This window comes from Chlorocebus sabaeus, chromosome 20, assembly GCF_047675955.1.
Source record: "Chlorocebus sabaeus isolate Y175 chromosome 20, mChlSab1.0.hap1, whole genome shotgun sequence".
Taxonomy (NCBI): Eukaryota; Metazoa; Chordata; class Mammalia; order Primates; family Cercopithecidae; genus Chlorocebus; species Chlorocebus sabaeus.
In genome coordinates, this window is record NC_132923.1 from 42,137,005 (window position 1) to 42,152,808 (window position 15,804).

At 33.6% G+C, this 15,804-nt stretch overlaps 1 protein-coding gene across 1 annotated transcript in view; it reads right to left on the reverse strand.

Annotated features, from left to right (window-relative positions):
- Positions 1-15,804, reverse strand: part of ABCD3 (ATP binding cassette subfamily D member 3) — a 100,194-nt gene that overhangs the window by 30,991 nt on the left and 53,399 nt on the right. Inside the window, exons 4-9 of the mRNA XM_007977901.3 lie at positions 12,780-12,868; positions 7,038-7,107; positions 5,607-5,704; positions 5,111-5,234; positions 2,508-2,564; positions 256-398 (exon numbers count right to left, since the gene is read on the reverse strand). Of these exons, the coding sequence (XP_007976092.2) occupies positions 256-398; positions 2,508-2,564; positions 5,111-5,234; positions 5,607-5,704; positions 7,038-7,107; positions 12,780-12,868 (581 nt within the window). The remainder of the gene's footprint in view (positions 1-255; positions 399-2,507; positions 2,565-5,110; positions 5,235-5,606; positions 5,705-7,037; positions 7,108-12,779; positions 12,869-15,804) is intronic.

The window sequence follows — 15,804 nt, forward strand, 5'->3', positions numbered from 1 at the left end:
TAAAGTAAAATTAACAGAAAATTCAACAGAAGGTATGAACATGTGAATCAAGAATACTACATAGTTAATAAGAAAGAGTTCAAAATATTCATGATCACTACTTTATAAAACTAGTCTCTTTCATAATGTATATTTTCAATACAATATGCACATTATTACAGTAACAGTGTTACTAGACATTTTGGAGTCAATTTAAATGACATCAATATCCATGGAAATGAATTTTTAGCAAGTCTTTAATGCATTTGTCTTTACCTGTTTGTGATGAGCCGAGAATTAACATATCTATATTCTCCTTCATACTTTTGCTCAGTTATTGTCATCCTACCAATGGGTCTTCTAAGTCGAGTTAGGAATAGCCCAGAAACAACCAAGTAGGCCATCATGCTTGCTGGGCCCTATTATTATCAGGAGAGAAAGATACAGAAAGTTCTGGGATATAATAATAAATTCACTTAGATACAAACGTACAATTTTTATAATTAACCTCAATGACTGAAAGAAATTGCTCTACTGGGTAATTTTTTCCCCTTGCTTTTTTTCTGAAAAAGTACACAGTAGCCTCTACACTTTTACCACTCATGAGCTTTTCCTCTCACCACTGTAGCTTATCTCAGCTCTCCTACATTTTGCTCACCTAAAAACTCCTAATTGCAGTTCTCACTTTTCCTGTTATCTAACACTCTTCTGTTGGAACTCTTCTTGATAATCTCTTAAGATTCCACAATAATTCTTAGACCTCTTTTTCTTGCCTTCTCTTTTAATATTAATATTCCCTCAAATTCCTTTCTTAGTTCTCTTCTCATCTCAAATCTATACCCCTGGACCTATAACTCTTATGAACCCAAGATATAAGTACTACACATCTTTACCTTAATACTGTGCAGATGCCTCAAGTTCAGCTCCCCCCCGAACGAGCTCTGTCTTTCCCTGCTTGTACATCTTGCTTCCAGCTGCTGTACTATGTATTAATAACTTTGTAGGTGACCTTATCACCCATTGGCCATCCCAAGAGAAAAGCTTCAAACATACATTTCCAAGTTCATCATAGGCACTTCCCTCATTCTCCTATGTACACTATACTCTGCCATACTAAAATAAATGTTTCCTGAACTGTTTCCATTTAGTGGGATTGTTCTTATGTTTAGCAAGCATGACATAATCTAATGGATGTCTACTTACCTCCCCAAAGCAGCTCAGATATCACCTCCAGTTCTTCCTGGCACTAAATACTTTATTGAAACTTCTATTACTAAACTTTATCATGCTGCATTATAACTGTTTGACTATCTACCTGTTTTACCACATTGTAATTTCTCTTCAGCAGGAACTGTGTCTTACTTATTTTTTTATTCCTACTATCTAGTACAATATATGTGCTAGTATGTATTCAAGATTTAAAAAAAAAAATTAAATCTGATCAATTCAATGCATTTCAACAACTACTACAAATGTGAACCAAAAAGATAACTAAAACAGTTTCTGGCTTTAAGAAATGCAGAATCAGATAACAGGTAGACATGGAGACATATTTAAGTATCACAAAAATGTAGCTAAGTACCATAAAAATATGACTGTAAGGAGACAAGAAGGATTTGGCCTATTCAATTGCTTACAGTAAAACAAAATATAAGAATAATAAAACCTGGATCACACGATAGCAAAGAATTAGGAAGATAAACAGAAAAATTCAAAAAACCAAACAAAGCAAAACCAAAACCCTGCTTTCCCAGTGTTTTGGAAAGCAACAAAAACCAGTACGGAAATAATTTATTAATCAACTGAAATGCATATACACACACACACACATATATAAAACAACCATATTATTATATGGTTGCGTTATAAACATATAACAATAACATTACATATTAAATGACTAAAGTTACATTTCAATAAGATACCTCAAAGAAAACTTAAAAGTGATTCTTGCCATCACAAATATCAGACTTGGATAATAAGGCTCATGGGATAGCCAACCATTTATATTATAAAATATTCTTGGAACTGTTATACCCACTCTAAATGTATCGTTACTTTAACATTAGAATTTCATATTAATATGGATGTCTCCATATCTCTTTTTAGACATTACTTTGAAACAATAAGTATAAGTATATTCATGGTTTAAATACTACTGTTTTATCATTTTTTTTTAAAAGAAGCAGGTCTCGCTTTTTATCCAGGCTTGTCTCGAACTCCTGGATTCAAGCGATCCTCCCATCTCAGCCTCCCAAAGTGCTGGGATTACAGACGTGAGCCACCACCCCTGGCCAATATACTTGTCTGGTTTTTAATGCCACAAAATTGAAAATTAAGAAGAAAAATTAGTAATTCTAAAATCTCGAGTAAAGTATTATTTTATAACTGGACTTTGTTAGGTAAATCATGTGAAAATACATTCTTTGAGATATACAAAAATTCTTACAGGCCATCAAGCTATTCACAATATGTATTTCAAATATTGTATTATATCAATTTAAAAGGTGAAATAAAAGAAGACTCACCTGAGCTCCAATTGCACTCGTTAACTTAAAGATATACAAAACTATGTCTAAAAATGGCTGTAAAATAAATATTAGAATACACAAATTAAAACTAAAGCACTAGAATGATAGCTAATACAACATGTTAACTACAAAATGTTATTAAACATTTAATACATAATTATCAACATGTAGAGTTCCCACTATGTATAATGTATTGTGATAGTAACTAGATCAAAGAATACATGAAAGATAACAGTTTTCCTCTCAAGAAACTTAAAATGGGAACAGCTTACACAATGTCTACTGACCATCAAGTAGGAAAAACATTTATCACTTTCCATCAACTAAGATACCTCTACTGTGATAATTAACCACCAGTAACTCAGTAATGTGTCAATATAATGTAAAGATACTAAATAAAATGACCTGAGATGTAACCCCAAATCTGCTACCAGCTTGTTTCTACATATCTTCACCTGTAAAGTGAGAAGCTTTTCCTCTTTCAATATTGTTTGATTCTATTACATTATCACTTCTATGGCAAAATAATCAAGTAAGTCATTGAATCTAATTTTGAAATATAAAAGTCAAGTCTTTAGAACCAAAATAATACATTAATGTACTGCTCTTCACACACAGAGACAACTCAACTAATGCACCATCAGTTGCATTAGTTAGAAATGTTTTTCAAGAAACCCAAATTGTGTTCATTCACTTTAAGTCAACAGCCACTGCTCGTGCCTCCACTTTTTTTTTTTAAGACAGGGTCTGGCTCTGTCACCCAGCCTGAAGATCTTGGCTCACTGCAGCCTCTGAAGTAGCTGGGAGTAAAGGCGCCCAGTACCATGCCTGGCTAATTTTTGTATTTTTTGTAGATGGGGTTTCACCCTGTTGCCCAGGATAGTCTTGAACTCCTGAGCTCAAGCAATCTGCCCACCCTGGCCTCCCAAAGTATTGTGATTACCGGGATGAGCCACTGTGCTGGGCCAACAGCCAGCACTTTCTAATCTACATTATTAGGACAGATGGCTTGGTTTGTTAACTGGCTTGTTTCAACATTCAACATCTACCTTTCCCTTTCCTTTTTTTTTTTTTTTTTTTTTTTTTTGCCTTATAAATTATCAAGAAGCTAGAGATACTTAGAAAATTCAAGAATTGTTAAAACTTATAACAAAAATAATGGCTCATAATTTAAGTTGGAGGTCAATTAGATGTTTAAAACATCTAATTTACACAGTGGTGCACAGCCCTACTACAATTAATTAATTTAACATTCTTCTCTATTCCAGATGTGACAAAACCTGAGAGTTGCTCAAGTACCAAGATTTAAAGAGTACATAATAATGTCTATAAAATTATATGGAAAGTTGTATACATACACCCCCCATTCCCACCATGCATGCATACACACACACACACAAACACACACACACATACACACACACACACACACACACAGAGAGAGAGAGAGAGAGAGAGAGAGAACAAACTTTCAAATATTGTAATGGGAACAGAAGAGAAAGCTGAATTACTGAACTATTTGTAATTGTCAGAGTTCCTGAGTTTGGGATCAGTTAGCAAAGGCTTCCGGAGAGCTAAATAAATAACAAAGTTGGGCTGGAAGTGAAAAGCACTGGGCCTGGGCATGAGGAGAGCAGCTCTTGTGGATATATATCTCTAAGAATTGCCTTCCCTCCATCAACCTGGATGAAGCTAGGACATTCCTATTCTTACAATGTGACCCAGTCCTTTTTATAGTTTTCGTTTTCTTTTGTCTCAAAACTGTGTATCTAGGTCAACTGTGACCAGAGGCAAAGATACTATCATTGGTCCAGTATGAGACAAGCTCCTACCCAACACCAAGGGAAGTCACATGAGTTAGAGTGGGAACTGAAGCATCTCAGATGAAGAGGGGAGGGGATGCTGGGCAGACTATTTTATAGGTGCCTACTACATATCATAGTCAATGCAAGAGGTAATGGCACAGAGGGTTTAATAAGAAGACTACAGCGAAAGCTGTAAGGGTGGTGAGATACCATGACTAAGACAAGAACTGGAGAAATCGGCGAGAAGAAGGAAAACTGGTTAAGGCCTATCAGAGTCAGGAGCTTTGGCAATATTCTGAGGAGAATGGGAAAAACAGTAATTAGAAAACTGAAATATACTTGCATCTTGTGAAATGTTTTGACTACTACTTACTAATGATCTATTAGAATTAAAGATACTGAAGCAGAGAAATGGGCAGAAAGGAAGTCCTAGTCTAGTGTTCTAAGTGTGGAATTAGAAACATAAATTGACAGCCAATCTCTAACAATGGCCAGACACACGCAGGTCAAAAGATAAGAATTCAAATTTCTGCTGTTTTAATGGAATCAACCTGCAAAATTCTTAGAAAATCCTTATAAGACACTAAATTATCAGTTCTTTGCCAAAGTACCTCACAAAAAAAATAGAAAAAATTAAAATAATTAAAACTATTACAACAACTCTAATTTTCTTACAAAAGCATTAAATATTTACATGCTGCTGTTCTGTCCATAAAATCAATTCTATATAAATTTGCTTAGATTCAAAATTCAACAAATTAAACAAATAATCTTTTAAAAAGTAGAGAAACTTACCTTACTAAGATTTGAATACAGATCGACTACACTGTTACAAAATTTTTCTACATCTTGTGTAAGCAGCTGGTCTGGATTAGCTATTCTGTTGTCCAGATTTCCCATTTTATAATATGTGAAAGATCTAAAATAGCAAGAAGAAAAGTAATTTTAAAACAAGTGACTTTAAAGATAAAAAAACAACTAAAAAAATCACATTACACCGCCTAGCTCAAATACATAGAAACAAAAAAGTTTGGAGCCAGAAGAGATCCTATCGATTGCCCTGATTTTAGAGAGGAGGACACAAGTCCAGAAAATGATGACTTGTCAATTAATGGAAAAGCCAGGACTAGATTCCAAATAACTGAGAGGTTGTTCCCAATATGCTTCTGTACCTAAGAGTGGTTTTCTTAGAAAACATACAACAAATAAGAAAAACCGCTATATTGATCAGCTTCACAAATAGCACTCTTCTATTTAAATATTTTTAATATAAAAACAGGTTATCACTTACTGAAGATACTCCTCATAGAGGTATTTAGTGAGCCTTACTCGGAAGCACAGTTTAAGCTCATTTAACCCGTACTTCAAGAAGTTATTAACCAGAGAGATCTAAAACAAACAAACAAATGTTATTGGTTTTGCTTTTCATTTCTGCTTACTAAACTATAATTTATTTCTCCATTATTTCCTGTGTCCCAAATCCTATAATTTTTATAATTGAATCCAAATTATATAATTCAGTTCTGTTTTACTTTACTGCATTTAGCTAAATCAAATGTACCTGGTTTGAATTATTCTATGTTAAACTTTACATGGAATATGTTAATATCACTAATTATGAGACGTATCTTGCCTTTTTTTTTTTTTTTTTTTTTTTTTTTGGTAAATGGGCAAAACGTCAAATCTATCCCCTTTCTAGCCAATGTGAAGACTTGCTTTTAGGAGTTCAGACATTTATATTTTCTGTTTCCTACTATCAGCACCACAACCCTAGACAATGGAATTCTATATACACTGTATTTGCATTTGTTAAAAAAAAAAAAAAAAAAAAAACTACAGGTTTTACACCAACTGATGCTATTTTCCAGATTATATTTAGAGCCATCTTTACTAACATTTTCGATCGTTACATTAAAAATTTTCTCAAGTGGTCTTTGCTGAATCTTAATCTTTCATATCTGTGTTGCTTACTTCCAATTGTTTATTTTAAAAAGTCTAAAAGCTATGTGGCCCCATCCTCCAGCTTTATTAAACAAGAATTTCTGGCAATTTCAACGTAACTGGATTTTACAGCCAAGCTTCTCATTTTTACCCACAAATTTAGAACATTAAGTTCTTACAGTGCCAAGAAAATTAAAATGAGAACCAAACTAAGAAAATCACTTATATTTTAGACTAAACAATTTATCTGTAAAAAATTCAGACCATAAATTCCAATTTAACTTGAAGTAGATTAGTAGTACAAGTTACGATACTAGTTTATGGCCTAAAGCAACCAGGATGATTTGCACTCCCCTCTCTAAATCCCCCCCAACTCCCCAAGTTGCCCCCCGCCCACATGCATTTTGCAATGACTGGAAACATTTCTGGTTGTTACAACTAAGAGAAGGGTGCTGCTGCTATCTAATGGGATGCTGCTAAACACCAAGGAAAACCTGGACTGAAGGTTAAAAAAAAAAAAATGCCAAAAAACCCCTCACCCACATACATATGTATATGAATATATATACACATTATAAATGAAGTTAAACCAAACATAATCCCCTTTTTATCTAGTATGAAGGTTTACATTGAAAATTATACTATAAATTACAAACCTAAACTGAAAATAGGAATATAGTATCATAAATCTTTAAAGAATTTAATAAGTAAAACCCTTAAAGATTTTTAAAAGATGCAAATTTCCCCTGTGTTAAAAAGATTTTTAATGAATTAAACTTACAAGAGGCATGGCAGCGATGAAGTTCAATAAGTATCTCTTGAAATCTTTCCTGCTACGACCAATGATACCACTGCAAACCACCACATGCAATGCATTAGTTGCAAAAGAAGCAAAATCTAACACTAGGAAAACCTCTGTAAAGCTCTAAAATTACTCTAGGAAACTTCTATTAAATCAAAACAATCAATAAAAAAGATGCTAAAAAACACTTTTTTGCAAAAATATGTTTGCAACTTTAAAACATCATCATTTTGAACTTGCTGGAACCTCATCCTGCAAAAGGCGAAATTAAACAGAATGATAACTAACTATTTCTTAGTAAAAATGGCTGCTTTAAAAAAAGGCTTAAGTGGCTACAAAACAAATTTAGCGAGCAAAACAATTAACAACTTTATAGTCCCAGGAATGGATTATTATGAATAAACAAAGTACCATTTGTTTGTTTTAAAATATTTAACAATCTGATTCTCATTTGTGTGAACTAATGGCAGGGAGACAGACTAATGGGGATCAGTAAAGGGTCAAGAGTAAATATTTTAGGCTTTGTGCACCCTAAGGGCTCTGCTGCAACTACTCAATTCTGCCACAGTTAAAAAAAAAAAAAAAAAAAAAAAAAGCAGCCAAGAAGTGTGGCTGTATTCTAATAAAACTTTACCAAAGCAGATGGCAGGTAGTGAGATTTGACCTGTGGGTCCTAGTTTGCCAAGACTGGCACTAACGCATAGATCAGAGCCCAGAATGGATCTATAGAAGCTTCATGTTCCTCAACACACTTCAACTAGACTAGCTCCTCTTTTGCCTATTGTTAATCTGTTTTACGTATTTTTCTGCTTTTAAAATATACATTAAAAATTTTTTAAAAGGGTTTTAATTAAAAATTTGAACAGAGCATTATTGTATAAGTAAAGGATCTTTGAGTAAGATATGTATATGACCTAATACAAAGATAGAATCTATTTGATCACAGAACTCTTATTTCAAATAATACTTAGTAATATTCCCAAATTTCATAAAATGCATTTGTATAAAACATTTGAGAAACACTAGACTAATTGGTTTAAACCTAGCTGCCCATGCACACACAAAAATAACTAGTATATGACTAGAGACCTTCTCAAAGCTTTTAATGTATAGTATGTGCATTTTAACTCTCTGTGAGGGGTTTGTAGCATGAAGCATTTCCTCTATCATAGCCAAGATTCCACAGAACATACTTTGGGAAATGTTCCTTTAGACTGATTGAAAGAAATTAATACTCCAATTTTTATGTAGCCCCTAAAAAGCAAAACAGTTAAAAAAAAAAAAAAGGCTAACTACAAGAAAGTTAAATAGAACCACACAAAAATGTTGTCTATAGCAATAAGAATATTAGAGACATTAAGCAATCAAGACAAGTGGGTTCAGAGAATTTATGTTAAAATTGTTTGAACCAAACCTTACATAAAACCAAAGTGCTTTAGTCCTGCCCAAGCTGTGAAACACACAAGAACATGCCATCATTCAGCAATGGTTTACCATTGGAGTAGCAGCTATAAATTTAAAAAGTGGTTTCTTGAATAAAGTCTTATTTCTGCTTATTATTCCACTGCAAAAAAAATAATTAACAACAACAATTTTACAATAGCCCTAATCACTGCAACTTCCAAATGTTTAAGAAACTTTATAAAAGAGAGTTTGGTAATTTTTAAATTCTGCTTGTAGCCAAATGGGTGAAAATAAAACATATTTTTATGATTAGATAAAGCAACAACAGGGTACAAAGAATTTTCCTCCATGTCACAGAATTAGTATAGTTTCTACCCTAAAGAGGGTGTCTTTCCTATTAAGATTTTCCATACTCCAAAGTCATTAGTCACCATCAACAAATAAGTTTAAAATATGAAAAGAATATTAAAATGAAGTACATTAAGGACCATAATAAGTCTCCTTAAGGCTCTCTTTAGCAGAAATACATGAATCTGGGCTTACTTTAGAAAAGGCAAAAAGGGAAAATAAATAAATAAATTTGCACTGTAGCTTAAATACTGAGATGGAGATATATGTTAACTTTTCAAACAAAATTATCCTGTACGAATGTACAATATTTTAAAACTTCTTTTTTTGAGATAAGGTCCAAATGTTAAAGAATTTCATACACAGCAGAGGCTCAAAACTATTTAGGAGAAAGTTAACAACTTTAAAATGAGTGTTTTACAATTGGTGAGTGTGGGTTAAGAATATACGGAAGTTCCTTATGCTAATCTTTTTTTTTTTTTTTTTTGAGAGGATATTCCTAAGCTGAGGCGATCCTTCTGCTAAGCCTCCTATGTAGTTGTGCCTGTGTAGTAGTAGGTATGTGCCATCACAGTCAGCTAACTTTTTTATTTTTTGTAAAGACAAAGTCTCACTGTGTGGCCCAGGCTGGTCTTGAACTCTTGGTCTCAAGTGATCCTCTTGACTCAGCTTCCCAAAGTGTTGGGATTACAGGCATGAGCCACTATACCCAGCCCCTTATTCTATTTTTACAACTTTTCCGTAAGTGTAAAGTATACCAAAATAATGGTTTTTAAAAACTTGTTCACAAACTCATATAAAAAATGAAAAGCAATTTTTAAAAATCTCATAATTAAATTTTAAAACTGAGTACTATACACACGTGCACATGATTAGGCTCCCCTACAAACACCCTTCAAGGGAGACCAATTAAGCTCTCAACTCCAGCTTCTAGTAAGTGTTTAAGGCACTTCATTTTAAATATGAATTCATAGCCAAGAGTCATAGAATGCTTGAGGAAAGCCTCTAATGTGAATGACAACAGAATAACAAACAAAGGCACCATGAAGGAAACAAAAAATGCAGGGAGCTAAAAACACATTAAAAAATTAAATGGCTTCAGAGGTGAAAAAATATTGCATCCTTAAAAGAATGACTGCTATAAAAATGAACATCCATATAAAAGATAACTCTTGGAAATAAAATTAAATAAAAATTCACTGGATAATAAAGTTAAAGAAATTTCCTAGAAAATAAAATAAAATGGCAGAGATAAAAATAGAAGAGAAATTATAAGATAATCAGATTATCAGTCCAGAGGCTCCAACACTCAGCTAATAAGAATTCCAGAAAAATTTGAGAGGAATAATTTCTTTTTAAACACAAGAAAATTTCTCAAATGAAGAATGAGTTTCTAGACGGAAAAAGAGTTCACCTAGTGCCCAGCACAAAAAATTCATACCAATGTTCAGTGAAATTTTCAAACATCCAGTAACACAACATCAACAATTTTTTAAAAAAGACCAAGGGGGAGATTGAGGGAGAAACAAATCTCCAGCTACAGCTGAGCAATCAGAATAGCAAGAGGCCTCAATACCCACCCTGGAGCTGCACAACAGAATCTACCAGATGCTTCAAAAAGGTTTGATTAATTGAATCAGAATATCTAGTGGTAGGGTCCAGACATTCATAGTTCTTAAAATTCTCCAGATGATTCCAATCATTCTGCAGCCAAGGTTGAGACCCAGAACATAGTGATGCTCTCAAAATTCTGAAGAAAAGTGAATTCCAACTTGGAAGGCACCAACATAGCTAAATTATCAATCAAGTACGAGACTAGAAGAAATTTTCAGATCTACAAGGTCTCAAAAATTTATCTCCCTTCACCTTTATTCAGAAAAAGAGTGCATCTGCCAAACCAAGAAAGTAAACTGAGGAAGAGAAAAAAAAAAAAATCCAGAAACAGGTTATTTAATTCAGGATACAAAGATGAAAGAAATTCCCAGAATAATGATAAAAGCAAGTTCAAACATGATTGCTATTCGGTGTACCTAATATGCAACCAATCCTGATTAAAGCAAGAAGACCTGGCACTTTGGGAGGCTGAGGTGGGCGAATCACAAGGTCAGGAGATTGAGACCATCCCAGCTAACACTGTGAAACCCTGTCTCTACTAAAAATACAAAAAATTAGCCAGGCATGGTGGTGGGCACCTGTAGTCCCAGCTACTCTGAAGGCTGAGGCAGAAGAATGGCATGAACCCAGGAGGCGGAGGTTGCAGTGAGCTGAGATTGTGCCACTGCACTCCAGCCTGGGCAACAGAGTGAGATTCCATCTCAAAAAAAAAGCAAAACACAGGAAACTACAAAACATATAGGGCGGGGGTGGAAATAGAAAGATGAAGTTGATAGATTAGTTGGTGTCTGACCATATTACAATACTGAGAAGATTTCACAGTATTGTCAAAAAGCTCAAGCTGAATTAGGGGGAAGTAGGTTTAAAAAAAATAATAATGTGCACAAATAACTGTCAATTTGTAAACACCAGGAAAAACAAAAAGTTGTATGGAAAAGCAACTACCAAAGTATGCCATGTGGTTCAGCTGTAAGCAATAGTCAAAATTATGTGAACAATAAATTGTGATTTAATAAAAAATTATATAATTTTTATTATATATAAAAAACATTGAGAAGATGAGCATGGAGGGAGTGTAAAAGGGCTAATTCTCACCTTCCAAAGTAGGAGATGAACACTTACACTTTTGAAACTAAGAAATCTATAAACAGTAATACAAGTATGCAATATGGAAACGCAGACACAAAATAAATGCAACAGTAAAAAGAATAGAAAATGACTGGCTCCAGGTAATGACAGTTAGGAGTGAGAGGAACCAAGGAACTGATGTGTTTTGTCATTAAGTCCTGCAGGACATTTGACATTAAGCTATGTTCATGTATTACTTTTAAAGCTATGTTCATATATTACTTTGAATAAAATTAAAAGGCACAGGACTGACCACAGTTTTCAGGGAGACTTGGGTGGAATGTGAGGGCCTACATAATTTACCCCTATTCAGAGGTATGTACTTTAAGGGCTTTAATCCTGTACATACAAGATTCTTTACTGTCCTAGAGAAATGAGTCAGAGAGCATGGTCATAAAGCATTCTTCCTCTTCCTACAAATCTTTAGGAAGCAGATCGATAATCTAAGAGAAAAAAAACCTTTATTCCAAAATGTTGGGGCATTTAACAATTTTAAGTACTGTCATTCAAAAAGTTATTTTAGATTAAATACTTTTAAGGAATTTTCTGACAAAATATTGCATATCAGGAAATAAAATTCCTAGTAAAATTTTTTACTCTGACATTCTAATTGGTATTATGAAAAATAAATTATTTATTAATGGATAAATGGTAAATTGTTATAACCCAAGATATCCCAACTGACATTTTTTATGTTTTTACATTCAAAATCAGCAATTTACAGTGATTAATAATATGTAGAAACACTATAATGAAAAAATATAAAAAGCACTAACACCAGATGCGGAAAGAAATGTCTAAGAACTGTTTTCCCTTCTAATAAACACACTCAATGTGATTCTTTGAAATGCTTTGAAATTTTTCTCCAAATTATCTAATTAATTTCAGAAATCCAACTTGGTGGATTTTTAGAATTCCCATTACAGCAATTATTATACTGCATTTTAATTTTCTGTCTACTTGTCTCTAACTCTTGATAAACTGTCAGCTCAGCAAGGCTTGGTACAGTTTCTCCTAGTCGCTGGCATATAGACCCTTATCACAGTACAGCACATTGCCTGGCACATGGGAAACACTAAGTATTTTTTAAGTAAATGAACAAACACATAATTTGACTTGAGTATCTTTTGCCTAATTTAGAATCTATCTCTTGCTTATAAAGATAATGCTTAAATATGAGACAATTAGCATTGCATACATATAGGAGGAAGGTGAATGAAAAAGTACCTTTCAATTAGTGTTCCATTTTGAATCATCCAAACATCGCAATACGTTCGAGACACCAGCATAACAGCAATAAGTACCAAGTAACCTGTCTAAAATAAACCAGGTATAGTAAATTAACTAAATGCATTTTAGAAAGTTCAAAGAAATATTACCTTGGTAACAATTTTTGGTTTCCAAATCTAAAGCTTTATGTAAGCTTTAATACAGTTGGCTGACATTTTTTCTATGAGCAACTTTAAATATAGTTAAAAGGGAACTCAAGAATATTACATAAATGAAAAAGGCCTCATAGATTCATTTAATCTTTCTCATTCAGAATTCAAAAGTGATTTCAAGGCAGGTCAAAGGACTTGCCTTCATATACCTAGTCAAAGACAGAAGCTAGGAATATAACTTAGATTACCCAGATTATAGTGTACTGTTATTTTCTTATATTTTTAACATATAACTTTAACAAAGAAAAAAGACAGTAACTGTAAATATACAGCTAACTAACCAAAACTGAAGCCTACAATTTTGCCTAGGTAGAATAAATTTGGTTTAATTTGTTAGAAAAACTTGGAAGAGTGTCTGCCCTCATAGGGCTTTCAATTTAGTTATGAAGGGAAGAATTATACTTTAAAAGTAGCAGACAAATTTAGGCAAACATATTTGTATCACTTCATGTCCTAAGCTGTGGGATGGGAAGGTTTGGGGTGCCAAAAGACAGTTATGGCATTAGAAATACGATAAATAGTAAAACAAAAAAGAGAATGAGGATTAAGGGTAAAAAAGATGAAGGATTTAATGGGAGAAAAAGGGATTAAAATCACATGAACTATGGTACTGTACTGAGTTTATACACATAAAATTATTGCAAGCTTCTCAGTAGAACAAAAAGTGATGTTAAAAAGTGACGTTTAAAGAATATTACTTAAGCAATGCTGTGCAAGACAGATTACAAAGCAGGGAAAGTCAAGACACTGGGTAGGAATCAGTTATCTTTCTGTGAGATGAGAATCCTGCCACCCCAACCCCAAGTACATACATTTAAAGCTGATCTTAAATTTTCTAAATTGGAAGAATAAGACAGTGACATAGAAGCCAAAGTAAGGGAAGAAGGCCTGCAGAGAGTGGGAGGCTCAAATTAGCCCCTTCTACCTCCCTTACTAATTCCCAGGGACTCATCCAATATCTCCAATTTGTTTTACATTCATTGAACTCCTGCAATAGTTGAAATGAACACTAAGCTGTTAACTGATTGGAAGGTAATATACGAATCTTTCCAGAAAAGCTTGTATTTTAAATAAGGATTCTTCAAAGGCAGGAGAGTTGTAGAAATGAAAGAAAACAATTAGTTATGCCTGAAGAGTCATTGGAAATATTCACAAAAAAGATAATAAGCATTAATCAATTTTTAAAAACATATTTGTTTCTGTTGTGGGGACGGACAGGATGTCACAGACATGATGTTGTAAACAAATGAAAGGTTGAGGACATAGGGCCAGATCATAAAACAATACTCTCCTAAGCAGATGATATTAAAAGGAAGGCCAAAGTCAGGTTGTAATTTACCCTATAAGAAAAAGGAACTCACAGCCGGGCGCGGTGGTTCAAGCCTGTAATCCCAGCACTTTGGGAGGCCGAGATGGGCGGATCACGAGGTTAGGAGATCGAGACCATCCTGGCTAACACGGTGAAACCCCGTCTCTACTAAAAATACAAAAAATTAGCCGGGCACGGTGGCGGGTGCCTCTAGTCCCAGCTACTCGGGAGGCTGAGGCAGGAGAATGGCGTGAACCCAGGAGGCGGAGCTTGCAGTGAGCCGAGATCCAGTCACTCCACTCCAGCCTGGGCGACAGAGCAAGACTCCGTCTCAAAAAAAAAAAAAAAAAAAGAAAGAAAGAAAAAAGAAGTCACATGTTTTAATCAGGATTTTAAGAAAGAATACAAATTGGAAAAGGAAAAGAAGCAAAAAGACCAATTAAGATATAATAATCCAGGTAAGATATAGTGAGAACGATAGGAATGTAAAGGGAGAGAATAATTTAAGAGAAACTTTAGGATACTTAGAAAGAACATTTATAATATAAGGGAAGGAGCAGATCTTAAAAGTGTGTGATCTCACTTTTAAATTAAAATATATGCTTGCACACAAGATGACTATATATCAAAATGAGTAAGAGGCTGATAGGTGCCAAAAAAAAAATCTAGCTGCATTTTCTAATTTTCTTCAAGCACCATGTATTACCTCTGTCTAATTAGGAAAAAACAAGTACCATTACTTTTTTAAAAAAGAATTTCTCAAGAGCAGAATCATCAGGACATGATGCCAAGGTTAGGGGAAGAGCAAATCCAGCATGATGAAGAAATGGATGTTGTCTTTGGGAACTACAATGTTTTTTTAACAGTTAAGTATAGGAAAAATTAGCAGATCCCAGTGGTCAAAAAGGGTGACAAGGAGAAGAGGAAGAATTGAAGGTAATGATATTTCTAGTTACAGAACGAGAGAATGCTGAGGAAGATGGAGAACACAGCATTATTTTAATAATCATTAAAAATGTTTATGAAATAATGAAGATAATCTTGATAAAAGAGCAAAGGAACAAATTATAAAACTGTTCATACAATCAGCTCACTTCCTGAAATACCTGATGAATCCAGGTATCATTTCGGTTATCTTAAAAATATTTAATCAAATACATTCCACACTAATGTGACTTGTTAACATCTCAATGTAATAAAAAGGTTTGTCTTTTGACATTTAATCCAGTTTTTATTGACAGTATTTAATTATAACAAAGCAATACCATTTGAGGTAGCTGCACGGCAATACCCTAGTATTTCACATAAAATGAAGTAATATTTCATAAACAAGAGAAAACTATTTAAAAACTGGCACTGAACAAGGGTCTTTGTATGGCAGGGATGATTTAAAGACAAAAATTTAGTAGTCTTCTTTACCTACAGAGAAAACATTTGACCTATAGTATAACCAAAGAGTTATGATTTTATTGCTCTAATCTTATGTAACCTTGAAAGTTGA